This window comes from Lissotriton helveticus, chromosome 5_1 (assembly GCF_964261635.1).
Source record: "Lissotriton helveticus chromosome 5_1, aLisHel1.1, whole genome shotgun sequence".
Lineage (NCBI taxonomy): Eukaryota > Metazoa > Chordata > Amphibia > Caudata > Salamandridae > Lissotriton > Lissotriton helveticus.
This window is the reverse complement of record NC_136065.1, coordinates 1,377,127,925-1,377,142,497: the sequence shown is the minus strand read 5'-3', so window position 1 is coordinate 1,377,142,497 and position 14,573 is coordinate 1,377,127,925. Positions and strand designations below refer to the sequence as shown.

Genomic DNA, 14,573 nt, shown 5'->3' with positions numbered 1-14,573 from the left:
GACGACGCCTGAAATGGCAGAAACCGGTCCCCGGAAGCTTGTTTCCTTCCCAGTACAAGAATTGGCTTGGTAGTTTGGTTTGCCCTGTTCCCATCATGCACTGGGACAGGAACAGACTAATTTGCATATAGCCAAGTTCTGAGCTGGGATGGTGCAGTGAGCTAAAAAAACGGTGATGGATCAAGCCCTGATCTTTGGACTGGGTAAGAGTGGTCTGCTTAATTCAGGCACTCTGTTCATCACCACCCCCTTTTCTGAATCATTTTGTCCACCATAAGCGTGGAAGGGTACACTCAGATGTGAGTCCCTTGCTCATTGCACCATCAGGATTCAAGCAAGCCGGGCCGACGACGCCTGAAATGGCAGAAACCGGTCCCCGGAAGCTTGTTTCCTTCCCAGTACAAGAATTGGCTTGGTAGTTTGGTTTGCCCTGTTCCCATCATGCACTGGGACAGGAACAGACTAATTTGCATATAGCCAAGTTCTGAGCTGGGATGGTGCAGTGAGCTAAAAAACGGTGATGGATCAAGCCCTGATCTTTGGACTGGGTAAGAGTGGTCTGCTTAATTCAGGCACTCTGTTCATCACCACCCCCTTTTCTGAATCATTTTGTCCACCATAAGCGTGGAAGGGTACACTCAGATGTGAGTCCCTTGCTCATTGCACCATCGGGATTCAAGCAAGCCGGGCCGACGACGCCTGAAATGGCAGAAACCGGTCCCCGGAAGCTTGTTTCCTTCCCAGTACAAGAATTGGCTTGGTAGTTTGGTTTGCCCTGTTCCCATCATGCACTGGGACAGGAACAGACTAATTTGCATATAGCCAAGTTCTGAGCTGGGATGGTGCAGTGAGCTAAAAAACGGTGATGGATCAAGCCCTGATCTTTGGACTGGGTAAGAGTGGTCTGCTTAATTCAGGCACTCTGTTCATCACCACCCCCTTTTCTGACTGAATGTGTGCAACAAATGCTTTACACTGTCCTCTGGTACTGCCTTACTGCTCGACCAAGCTACCACTTAGGAGAGTAAGGTCAGTTCTGACTTTAACCTCTGTTATACCTTTGCGGTTTGTGGACTCTATACACACTGTACTGCCTTATTGTCCAGTATATATAGAACCACTTTCTCACAGCAGTGTATAGATATTTGGGCTTGTCTGACAAAATTCATGGTTCAATCAACAAAAACTTTAAACCATTTCTCTAAAGGAGAGGACTTGTCAGAATAAGAGAAGAACTTGATCTACTTTCTAAAACTTGGGCTTGTGATATTAGGGGACATTCTTAGGCGTTTTTCTCAAGGTCTCTCTATTGCCTAAATGAACTTAGAGGAATATATGCAAGGGCAAATGTGTTTTATCTTGAGATTTACGTGTAATTCTTTCAATTAATCAACAATACATTTATAAGATGTAAACTTTCTCCTTCATCTGATCATCTCTGACCACCTTCTTCTTGTTCTTCCAACAGCAAAAGAAGACTCCGAAGATGACTCTGAAGAGGCAGAGAATCCACCGAAAAAACCCAAAAAGAAGGCGCCCCAAGAAACTGGGCAATCCAAAGAGAAGAAATCTAAGGAGAAAGGTGGGGATACATGTCTATCCAACCGCTACTCCATCTGTCTGTTGGGTCTTTTATGCATTACTTATGTCTGTTAAAGATGTTTGGACCCACTGCATCCCCAAAACCATCCCAGTTGAAGACGTGTGTACTGTTTGAAACCACACACTGTTACCTTTTAGGTGTTCTGTACCCACTGCAACCTTTACACCACTTCTCTTTTTAGGTCTGTGTGTACCCTCCTATAGCCTAACCCCAACATGCTTAGTCTATTGAAACTATGTCTACTCTTTGAAACATGATGCAATCTGCCAGTTGGAAATGTATGTACCCATCACAACCTGATTCTTTCTGCCTGTTGGAGCTGTGTGTTCCATCTGCAATGCAGGTAACATCGGTTTGTTCAAGTTGCATGTAACTTCTTCCGCCTTGATATCATCTATCTATTTGAGCTGTGTATACCAGCCACAACCCAGATATCATCTGTTGGAGCTGTGTGTATCCTCTGCAACCCCAGTACCATTTATCTGCTTAAGCTTTTTGTGACCTTGTCACTCTCAGTGCCATCTCTGTCTCTTGGAACTGCCTGTACCCTCGGCAACCACAAAATTATCTATTGGAGCTCTATGTACCTACCACAACCCCATTACCTTCAGTCAATTGGGTACAAGTGTATCCTCCTCAGACTGAGCCCCAGCACCCTCTGGCTTTTTTAACTAAGTCTAGAGAAACAGTGTATGCACTCCTCACTCCAAATACCCTCTGTTTATTTGGTATGCATTTGTCCTTCTGAATTCCAACAATGAAAATGTTCAACCATTGGATCTGTGTCTGCCATATTCAAGCTCAATTTCTTTTCTGTATATATCTGGAATCCCCACACTGCTGGTCATTAGCTCTGTGTGCACAGTCCACAGCACCAGTCACCTCGTTCATTGGATAAGTGTCTGACCACCGTTACCCCCAACATTAGAGCTATGCCTTCCATTTGCAATCCCCACACCCTCTATATGCACTGTACCTGCATTTATGACCTCTGTCCATTGGAGGGATGTTTATCTTGGCCTCACCTATATGTTCCCATCTCTGTGTACACATTTCCATTTTATCATCCCCTGCATGGTGGTGGGTGCAGGAAATTAGAGTATTGAGGGAGGTGAGAAACCACATCAAATAATATTATCACAATCCTTGTCAGGGTGAGCCCCTAGAGTCACTAAATAAACTTGTGCTCAACCCTCTTGTAGCTAGGCACAGAGCAATCAGGCTGAACTTAGAGGTGGCGTCTAAAGTAATAATGCAACTTTTAAATAGTAATAAATTCAGTAAAAACATAAAACAAAAAAAGTCCCAACCCAATTTGGAAAATCTTAATAAATAAAATGACACCAAAACAACATAAATCCAATAATCAGAACTGGAGATATGAATTTTAAAATCTTGAATTCAAAATAGTGCCAAATGCAGAATACGCCAACCGCAGATATCTGGTCATGCTAGACAGTGTCTAAGTCAAAAGTTAAGGCCAACCACAATGGAATGTGGGCGGATACACGGACCAGATTCATCCATGCAGAAAGATTACCTTCTGATATAGAAACTTTTAAGGAGAAAAAGTGATCATTGATGAGGTGCCGACAGAGCAAGCTGCAAGCTGGATCTGAAGGGGGGCTTGACAACAGTTGGTTGCTGAAGAGCGGGGTCTAACTTCAGTCATCGATGAAGGCAGGAAAGGTCTGAGTGGGCTAAGTCTGAAGTCTGTGCCCAGAAAGACCATATGTCGATCAGACGCTACTCAGCGTTGATACCGGTGAAGCCTTTTACATTTGGATTTAGAAACTTTTCTGGAAGTTGATTCTCCTTCAGCAGGACAAACCAGCTAGTTGACTCCAACCAGTGATTTGACATTGACGACTGCAATTTTGACAGTGACCCTGGTCTCCATCAGTTCTCCAGGCAGAAAGTTGGCAAAAAGGTAATATGTCCTTCTTTTTGCAGTTTGGGAACAGAATGAGTACACTCTAGCACCAGCAAAGGATATGTCATGCAGCAGGGCAGTCATTATTCTGATTCTTCACACGTCTAGGAGTGGTTTGACAAGAGGTCTGTGGGGGTCCACTTCTAGCACAGTGGAAGCCTTTGGGTGAAGGGCAAGCCTTTGTCCATCCCCTAAACCAGTTCTCGTCAGTTCCTGGCTGCTGAGACAAAATGGACGTGGGCCTAGGTGTGAACTTCATCTGCCAGTGACATAGTAGGCACCCTTTGAAGCTCAGGAAGGGGCTGGGTACAGCCCACGGGCAATCTTGTCAAGGAAGGAGTGCCTCTCCCACCCACAGGGTCCTCTGTCTGGGAGCAAAACAGATCTCACCACAGGGGAGCCATCAGGGATCAGGTGACTGCTGGACTCTGGCAGGAAAGTTTTGAAAATGGCAACCCTATAAAGTGTAATCCAACATGACAGTTAATTTGTATTTTAAATTACTATTAATGTTTCAATTCTTTATTGGTTTTTCACATCATCACTCATGTATTGGAGACAAAGATGTACTTAAACATCATCAACATCAAACTTTTTTGTATGATAAAATAAGTGTTATCAAGAAGAGCGTCCTCACCTGGGAGAGAGGGGCAAGATAAACGGCCTCTGAACAGACAGCAAGTGAGGATTGGGTTACAAGGTGGGGGTAGAGGGAGTGGAGTGTTGAGGTATGATCCCCCTGTCATTCACTGCAAAGTATTTCCCAACACTTTTATGCCGGGAAACTGGTGCCAAATCTGGAATACAAACTTTTTTCTCTCTGTCAGATGGGTGGGAAGGTATAAATGCACCTTGTCCCCCACTAATGGTAGTCACCTAACCGTCCGCGCTACAGTAGGGGCTCGCTGCATGCTGGAAGCTATCTAGTTCGGGGACAGAATGCGGTAGAAGTCGGAACCCTTTGCAATGTGTCTGCTTGTATTCATGCACTAGTCTACCAGATGACCCCCGGACGTCGTGCTCCTTGATCTCAGGAGTATGTGTGTCATCTCCCCAGGAACAGAGCCCCTATCCCTGCACTAAGTGTATTTATGTCAGTAGGACATTATATTGAAGGCTTTCTCCTCGGTGCATCCCACCAGGCAAGCTCTGTCACATTGGCAAGAAGGAGCCCCAGACCTTTGAATATCTTTGCATATGATCATTGAGTTTGTATATAATTCATTCATAAGTAGCCATGACATGCATGTCTGCCTGCCAAGTATCATAGAACGGTAGTATGGCAGATTTCCAATGCCAAAGAATATCCACCTTCTCTACTGCCAAAACCATAGACAGCCAGCGTTTCCAGCCTCCGTCAAGCTCACCACACCTGAAACTCCCACGTCTGGTACAAGTCAATGTCAAGATCCCGATATGTGGTAGTACATTGGAACCTCAACTGGGACCTCTACTCTCAGCTTCGAGCACTAACACAAACCTCCTTATATATATAAACAGAGGGAGCTCAACCCCTTACAACACCATATCTCTAGAACTCCCCAAGCTCACAGCTAGTCATTTTCCTCTCTCCCCATAGGATATCATTGGAGGAAGTCTTCAGCATCAAGGATTGGGAGTAAGCTGTACTTGGTGATGAACCACCATATGAAATCATTCTGTTAATTGCCCCTTGACCTTGATAGTTCCTGGCTGATTAAGAGATTTTGCTGGTGAAATTGTGATCCTCCTATGTACTGGATATAAGTGCTTCGTATCTTACGTTGGACCTTCGGCTCCATTTCTTTCTAATTCCTTGTGCACTTGCCCCTACCGACCTTCACTTCCTCATAGGCCCATCTCTGGTGACTTCCTACCCATAGCGCTCCTGTAGTATGCCAGACTCCCTCTATCTCCTGCCTCCCAATATGCTACAACTTACATGCGATCCTGTTCTGCCAGCAGGAGAGAAGAACGATGCTGATGCAAAATCTAAAGGAACCAAAGCAAAGCAGAAGGAGTCGGTGTCCATGTTCCAGGTGAATGGAGACAAGAAAGATACAAAAGGCAAAAAGAAAGGTAAGTGGGCAAGCTGCCCAATCCACACTGTGTGTGTCAATTTACTCTTCCTGTGGTCAGGTACAGGAGTTCAGAACATTCAAGAGTAGGCAAAGCGATCACCATAGGCAACCCTCTATGATAGGATGGTCTTTCACCAAAGCCCACAGGCGTATGAAGCTCACGACTCGAGCAAAGGCCGGATGGTTTGTCCTTCAGTCCTTCTCTCGATGACAGAACATCTGCGGTCTGTGTTGGATTCCGGTCAAACTGCGGCACTGGTGTTACTTGACCTCAGTGCCAGTTTTACACGGTCTCTCATGCGATACTGATGCAACGTCTGGGAGATGCAGGTGTCTCTGGCAGAGTACTTGAATTGTTTTGGTCTTTTTTGGCAGATCGCTCATTTAGGGTTGCCACCCCACCCTTTGAGTCCAAACCTTACCCTTTAGAACTGGGAGTACCTCAGAGATCGGCATTGAGTCCCACATTATTTAATCTTTATGTGCAGCCGCTGGCTGCGTTCGCCAAGCGTTGGGGCATGACTGTAGTCTCCTAAGATGACGACACGCAGCTGGCGGTTGCTCTTAGTGGGAATCCCGACCTTGATGCCCCCAGGTTTCGAGATGGTCTCTTGGCAGTGGCTGGCTGGATGACAGCTAACTGTCTTCAGCTTAATGCCAAGAAAACGGAGGTCCTGGTCGTGGGTAAGCATAGTAATCTCTGGGGTGACAATTGGTGGCCCCCAGAGCTAGGTATCACTCCTATCCCAGTATCTGAGGTCAACAATTTAGGTGTCTGGCTAGACCCCGCCCTCAGTTTCTGTGGCCACACAAAAAAAGTGGCAGCCATTTGCTTCGGGATTATGCGTGGACTGAGGCCTATTATAAAATTCTTTGATGCCCCTACTAGGCAGTTGATCATTCAGGCAACTATTTTATCTCGGCTTGACTACGCCAGCTCGCTCCTGTTGGGGGCCAATCAGGCGGAAATTGCCCGGCTGCAGCGTGTACAGAATGCTGCGGCTAGGGCCTAGGTAGGTCTACCGATGTTCTGTTCTGTAAAAGAAACCATTTGTGCACTTCATTGGTTACCGATGGCGCAAAGGATTGACTTTAAGACTTTATGTCTTTCCTTTAAGATTCTCAAATTGTCTTCCCCTCAGATTCTTGAGAATCTCCTTACCCCCTATGTTCCTTCTCGATCTTTGCGATCTCTTGGTCAAAATCTGGTTGTAGTCCCACGGTTTAAGCTCTGTAGAGCAGGTGGGCGATCGTTTCGTGTTTTAGCTGCTAAACTCTGGAATTCACTTCCATCCCATATCTGTGCTCTTGATGATTTGTTTGATTTTAGGAGGGCCATTAAAACTTACCTGTTCCCTCCTGCACCTTAGTACTTTGCTTTTTCGTTCTCTGGTTTTCTGTTGTTTTTGTAGTGTTGTGTTTCTTCTGCCTGTCCTAAGCGCCGGGACGCCCCTTTGCTGGGGCAGCTGTGCGCTATAGAAGTTTTATTAACATTACATAACAACATAACGTACTGCGAGCTGAGAATGATTACCATGTGACTACTGTGACGAGCATCGGTTTTCATCCGAACTGTCTTTTTGTCTTGCTCCTGCACAGACTGAAATGTCTATGAGTTATGAGTCCTTTCCAAGCACAGCCTGATTGACCGTTAACCACACACTTACACTGGACAAGATTGTCTCCTGCAAGGCTTTTTATGAAGGGCTACCACTCAGTTTCCTCTGCATCTTTCAGGTATTGACGACCTGTGCTGCATATTTGTCCACACCCAGCTTAAAACAGTGACACATGAAGCCAGCATTAAAGACACCTCGCCAGGCTTGAAGTGCAAGAATGGTCTATTTCAGAGTTTTGTCACAGGTCCCTCACAGCTGAAGCTCCCGATACCTTAGGAATTTGATTGACCCCATGCTGTGTCATGATCTCTCAGACCTGTAGCATCTAACTCCATAAGATACCTCTGTTTTCAAATATGTGCATGGACACTCACTTGCTTTAAGTCCAACAATGAGTCTCAATAGATGGAACGGCATGACATATCTTGATTCATTCAGACGAGTACCGAAAACATGGTTATTAGGAAAGTATGCACTTCATTGGATCACTTTTTGGGTCAGTAAAACTCTGCACTTTCTCCCTTTCTCCAGTCAACTATACTTCAGCATAATTCACACCCTTAAACAAATCCCAAAAACAAAACAAAAAAAATCTGCATGCCAGCCAGTCATTTTTAGGTCGCAGCCTACCAGACAACACAGCTGTCTGGTTTGTAAAACACATTCGCAAAGCCAATTCATAGGCGAGACTGCTTGGCTTTGCCAATGCTTGTTTATTAGGAACACTGTTGTTTCCTCCAAGGACCCTGAAGCTATGGGTGAAATGCATAGGGTCACATCTAGCACAGCTGTAATGTCACAGTCCTAGGAAAGAAGTTAGTTCACAGGCATGCCATAGGGATGGGCATTATGGGTATTGTTATAAGCCAGTGGACCCGGTCAAATGAATTCTCGGCGTCCACTGACAGGAGTACCGCTGGGGTCTGGGTGCGCTGCATCTTATCCAAGAGGTGACATAATCGCTGGGTCCTGTCACTGCAATTACATTCCGGAAAAAGCCTGACTGATCCGGGTCATACAGGCCCTGCTTGTGGGGAGCGAACCTTGCCGCTAAAATACTTGTAAAGCTCTTCAGGTCGATCTTAAGCACATAAATAGGGCGGTACGATGCACATTCTTGGAGGTCTTTCCCTGGCTTGAGGATAACTACCACCTCGGCCATGGACATCGATGTGGCCAGCCTCCTGCTCTTGCGAAACGCATTAAACAGGCGTATCAGGAGGGGGCTAAGATTTGAAGCAAAATTTTATAGAAATCAGCCGGGAGGCCGTCCTCTCCCGGGGCTTTCCCGGGGGAGAGACCTTGAATGGCTCGTATGACCTCCTCGGTCTGATATCCGCTTCCAAATGGACCGCCTCTGATGCCGGGAGAAGGATCACCGGAGCTGCATGTGTATATTCCTCGGCCGCCGCAGGGTCTACGCATTCTGCTGAGTAGAGGGCAGTGTAGAAGGCCTCGATCTAGGCCGCAATGTCTTTATCCAACCTCAGGATCTCTCCCTGGTCATGCCTAATCTCTGCGATCCGTCTCGGCCCAGAGTGCATGTGCCAAAAGCTTCCCAGCCTTGTTCCCCCCCCCCTCTCATTGTAGCGCTGTCTAGTGCGAGCGTATTCGCCACTGTCAATATCGAGGGCCCTCAATTGTTTCCTCGCCTTAGTAAGTAACCGCCGCGTCGTAATTGCCCCAGTGCGGTGGTGGACTCCCACTAGCTCCTTAATTTGTTCTTCTAAGGCCTCCTGTTTGTCTCTGCGGTCTTTGTTCAGGACCACCGCGATAGCAATACAGCGTCCTCTCAGGACCGCCTTCAGAGCACCCCAGAGCATGTCCATACTGACAGGGTCCTCATCATTCATAGTGAAGAAGTGTGGCTCACTGGTTAGAGGCGGCAGACCCGGAAGCAGAGAACGGCCCGGGACCAGGGTTCAATTCCCGACGCGGCAGGGTCGTGGACCAGGGTCATGTGGAAAAGTAAATTTTGCCATGTTCTGTGTCCCTACGCCTCATCCATCATATGTTATGTGTGCATGACCAATATGCATATGTTATTCCCCATGTCTGATTAATGACGCAATTACAGTTGTGTCCACCTCTAGTATGCCAGTTTCCAGGCCTCGTGAATAATACGAATATCAGGCCTATGTAAAGCTACGTTGCCACGTTTCTCAGTGTGCACGTTATTCCATTATAAAATCCCCGTTTCTAGGCCTCAAAAGGGCCCGGACATCAGATTCAGCTCCTGTCTCCTGAAGCCTCGCTGAGGAGCGATACAGCCCCCACCTGTATCCTCGACCCTTCACTTACTTCCTGCCTCGCAGTGCCCGGTGCAGCCTGGCTCTGCCTCTGAGTCTGCCAAGAGTATGTTATAGTTCCAGTTATCAGTTCAGTCCTCCTTCTCTGCATTCCTAAGCTACTGAACTGCATCAATAGTTTCCGTCATTGTCTAGCCTTCTCGTCTCCACGTTAGAGAAATACTGTATTCAATGGTCATTTAATATTCCTCATTACGCACTACATGTAGAATAATGCATGGTCCAGTCTTAGAATCAAGTTAGCCTTTCCCCTCATGACTTCTAGTTTATATCAACATGTTCCCTAAACATCAGATACTAGATAGGGTTTAGGTACATGTCGCTCCAACCCTCCAGACTTTAGTCTCTGCTCCTAGCACAGAGTTCATAGCCCCCAGCTTCTCCTAGTAATACGTCATTGTCAGTTTGCGCGCACCACCAGGTTAGAGGTCTCGGCTCCTTAGGTAGCCCCCTCCAATGTTTCCGCCCCATTCATGACATATTCTGTTACGTTTGCACCACATGTCTATGTATACGCCCAGTTACACCTACTTTTACTCTTATCTTTCGCGACTGCTACGCGTCACGCCTTCTGCTCCACCCATTGCTACGCCTACTGCAATGTAATGCTATGTGTTTGCGTTATGTATATAAGTTCATGTATTGTTATTAAACGTTAGCGCGCTCATCCCAGACCCGAGCCCCGGCAGCTGCTGGGCCCCGGTTATCCTGCCGGGCCCTGTCATCCTGTTCCTATGCAGGTCGTCCTATTCCTGTCCTTATGCTGTAATAAACCTGCAAAAACTCCTACTACCTCGAATCTTGACTCTTATTTATTGAGCTATCTGTTATGATATATGCCTAGTCAAAAATAGGGTATTATTTATTTATTTACCACATAATGGCGCCCGAATAGGGACTTGCCCTTTCCCCACGCGTCGGTGAAGCCACGCCGACCCCCTGACCCTCTGCAGTCGTGACGGAACTCTTCTGCGCAGTGGCAGATATTTCTGCTCAAGTATCCCTCAGGCCCACGGAGGAGACGGAGGAGGCGGTCCAGCATCCGAACGAGACGGTGGAGGAACGCGGCGAGTCCCGACCAGAGCCCAAGCCAAGAGTCCAAGGTCCGAGGTATCCGGAGGCCCACCCGTAACTGAAGTCCGAAGTTCGTCGTCCGTCCAGTCCAGTCCGAGGCCTCCCGTTCTTGCTGCCCGGTGAGTACCATTACTGGGGTAGTATCTAGACAGGGTCAGTCTAAATTGACTCCTGGTCCGTGGGTTGGTGGTACCCAGGCCCACTAACGAAGTGTTCACCTAGGTGGATACGGGTCTTGATGCGTCCCTTTATGGGACCGGTATGTTCCGTACTGTTTCAGCAGTGCATCCAGTAACTCTAGTCTGTTCCGTTCTCGAGAAATTCTGTTCTGTTTCTGTTCTTAGTATTCCAGGTAATATTCTGTCCGAACCGTTATGTTCTGATGTTGTTCAATGTATTTCCAATGTCGTGGTATGCCTGAATTGTTTTCCCAATTGTTATTGTTTTTCGTGTATTGTATTGTGTTCCGATTTAAGTTTACAATGTCTCTCTTTTCGAGACTACGTCAGTTGAAAACTAGAAAGGGTTTATTAGAAGAAGCAGTTCCTGTTCCGCCTAGGGACAGTCCAGGTCATTTTATGTATCAGAAACATGGCATAAGCGCCATATTGTATCTAGATTTATGGGTAGATTATACCAAACAGTTAGAAGAAAAGTATAGATGGCCCGTATCGGGTACATGGGATCCCGAATGCATCATGCGAGTAGAAGAAGCATTATGGAAAAAGAAAGCCAGACAGTCACAGAAAGATGCCATCGAGTTATGGCGCAAAGAAGCTCATAAAAGAACCGAAAAAGAAATCAGAAAGTCAGAGTTAAGTAGAGAATCCCAAGAACGAGCCCAAGAAAGAGAATTAATCGAGATAGGTGAACGAGTCAAAGCCGAACAGTCAGATAGACAGAGGCATGCCCTCATTAAGGGTATGTATCCTCTTCTTGCCGAAGGCTTGCCAAAAGCGACCCCAGAGGCATCCAGTAATTTCCCGCCACCATTAGTTCCGACCAAGCTACGTCACAAACCGACCGCAGCTGATATTTTTATTTCGTCCTATCTGGACGACACAGTCCCCGAATATGCAAATCCTGTTCACGCTCCGCCAGTCCCTGTGAATCAGGTAATTCCTGCTCCTCCAGACACCGGGGTGCCCTTAACAGCTCCCCCGGGTCAGCCCGCCATACAAGTCCAGCCCACGTTACAATTACCGACCCTGCCAGGACGGAAAGCATCAGTTGATGATTCTAGTTTAGGGGCCGCAGGGGGAGGTCTTCCTCAAACCCCGCCGCCACACAAGCGTTTATCAGCACTCGAATTACATGCTCAAGCATCACAGCGTACTCCTAAAAGTAATAAGTCTGTTACAGAAATCAGGCAAACCCTTGGCGAATGTGCCTATGACCCAGTTCCAGGCGAATTTAATATGGTTTTATATTCCGTACGCGTAAGGAGGGTGACCGAGTATCTAGTCACCCTGCCGAATATGAAAGAAGATCTAGACAGAATATATCGTTTCATCCGTACAGGGGATGATCCAGAAAGTATTAGTGATGCCATGTCTCAAAGGAAAGCCGAGATTCAGCGTATGATATTAAAGTTTTTAATTAACTGTCTAATAAGAGAACAAGATTACCCGTCTAAAGATCCAGCCGAAATGAAAACTCTGACAAAGTGGAGTGATAATATAGCCGAAGGAAAACACAATACCATTAGTGCCATGGAAAGTATGTACAAGAAAATCCGTAGAGAAATAATAAAGATACACGAACAGCGTAAAACAGCACAAGTAAGCGAGAAAGAAAGTACCTCTGATCCTGAAGAGGAAGACGACGAGAATCCCGTCAGAATAGCGTATGTAGGAAAATCTAGATTTCCAGATCGCCATTTACGTCTAGAACCCAAGCCAACTTTCCATCATCTAGCACCAGAACAAGGTTCACTAGAACAAGTATTCCAAGCTACCGATCACATTCTGAAATCACGAATCGGTTACAGTGAGTTAAGTACTATGCATGAACAAGAACTAGCCCGATCAGCAGTCCGATGGATTACTGATTCTACCACTTTTCCAGACGAAATAGTGGCACAAATGTTTCTGAAATTGCCCCCAGCCGAGCAGCGACTGGTGGGTATGTATATGATCCAGCACCTCATTACTTTGTATGAGGGTCAACACTCTGATCCAGGTCCGTTACACGATATTCTGAACGAGTTACTCCAGTACAAATGGAGAGGTCTAGGTACCGATTTAATTAGTGTCATTCTAGAACAGCGTCACAAATATAGAACATTTTTGAACCCGCATTTTGTTCATGTCTCACCTCCAGCAAGTAAACCATTCTACATAGACAGACAGAATCCGTTACGAGAAGTCCACCCAGTTAAAGGAACGGGTGGCGAAATGCAGCGAGTGTTTGTATACACTCCAATCACAAAGATGGAACTCCTTGAAATGAAGAAATTAATTCCCTGTCATGACAAAGATCCAGCAGGGTTCCATAGAGAATTAAAAGACATGCTCCGTATGGGAGAATATACTTACCCAGATATCATTAAAATGTTAAAGGTCCTGTTGCCCGCAGGGGTGTATGAAAAGCTAAAGGAAAAAGAATGGGAGGTGGGAGAGAAAAAGATCGATTGGACAGCTCTAGAAGCTGAAGACAAGGCACGAGTACCAGGCACCGGTCTTGGAGATAAATGTAAAGAATTACCAGAATTATTGATTCAAGTTTTACCCAGATTATTGACAACCAGAAAGGAAGACTGGGATGCAATCTCAGCCTGTAAACAGAAACAAGACGAAGATATTAGTGATTTTTATTCTAGATTTGAAAAATGTTTCAGTATCAACAGTGGTCTCAAGACAAGTAGTGAGTCATACCCTCACCTTTTTGTTACTAAATTAGTCGAAAATTCAAGTCCACTAATTAAAAATCGAGTTTTGAAAGTCGAAAGCACCTGGCAAGCTAATACTCCGTCCCAGATGCTCCAGATGCTCCAGTATCACCAGAATAGAATCAGGGAAGAGCAAGAACACGAAAGAAAACGTATGAAAGATACGAAAATGAAAGTGCTAGTTGCACAATCTGTTCCTCAAGACAGCCAGAAGAGGGGTCCGAATCAAGCCAGTCATCCTGCAGCTCCCGTTAAAGGGAATTGCAATTATTGTAAACAGCCAGGTCATTTTATAAACGAGTGTGCAGTTCTGAAACACAACATAGCTACTGGTAAGACTAAAGAAAGACCACGTCCGCCTAGACAAGAACAAGTTTCACAGACTTCTCAGCCACAGAATGCACAACAGACAGTTACAACACCGCAGCCTATTGCTGCAACACAGCATGTTACATCGCAGATGTACCAGTATGCACAGTCTGAGTATCCAGAGTACCAGCCATATTCATGAAACAGCCTAGAGAGGGAGGTAGGCTTGCCTCTCATCGAGATACCTGTAGATCAAGAAGGTCCCTATGTTCACAGTCAAGTACTAGGGAAAGACAGAAAGTTTTTGATTGATACAGGGGCAAGTAGGACCACAATTAGTCATGCCGAAGTTCCAGGGGCTCCGCTCTCAGGCTCAAGAAATGTTTCCCTTGGATTTTCAGGAAAGCCTATCGTTAACGAGATATCAAAGCCAGTTACTCTAGAAGTAGGTCCATTGTCCCGTACTACTGATCTGTTACTTACTAAGTCATGTCCAGAAAATCTGTTAGGCATTAAAACACTGAAAGAGTTAGGTGCAGTCATATGCTGTTCCCCAGAGGGAATACGTCTGTTCCTACGTGACTTTAAGGGTCACTATGTATTACGAGATTTTGATTCCAGACTATCTAAAGTTCCGCAGCATTTATGGGCGCAAGGTCCAACTGATGTAGGTTACATGCAAATCACACCCTATCGTGTGACTCTCAAACCAGGTGTAGTGTTACCACGAATCAGACAGTACAGATTGCCACCTGAGGCTGTAGCAGCCTTATCCA

General features: G+C 46.0%; 1 protein-coding gene across 1 annotated transcript in view; it reads left to right on the top strand.

Moving 5' to 3' along the window:
• TULP1 (TUB like protein 1) overlaps positions 1-14,573 on the top strand; it is a 301,815-nt gene that overhangs the window by 109,653 nt on the left and 177,589 nt on the right. The window contains exons 4-5 of the mRNA XM_078640531.1: positions 1,469-1,582; positions 5,481-5,594. Coding sequence (XP_078496657.1) covers positions 1,469-1,582; positions 5,481-5,594 — 228 coding nt within the window. The remainder of the gene's footprint in view (positions 1-1,468; positions 1,583-5,480; positions 5,595-14,573) is intronic.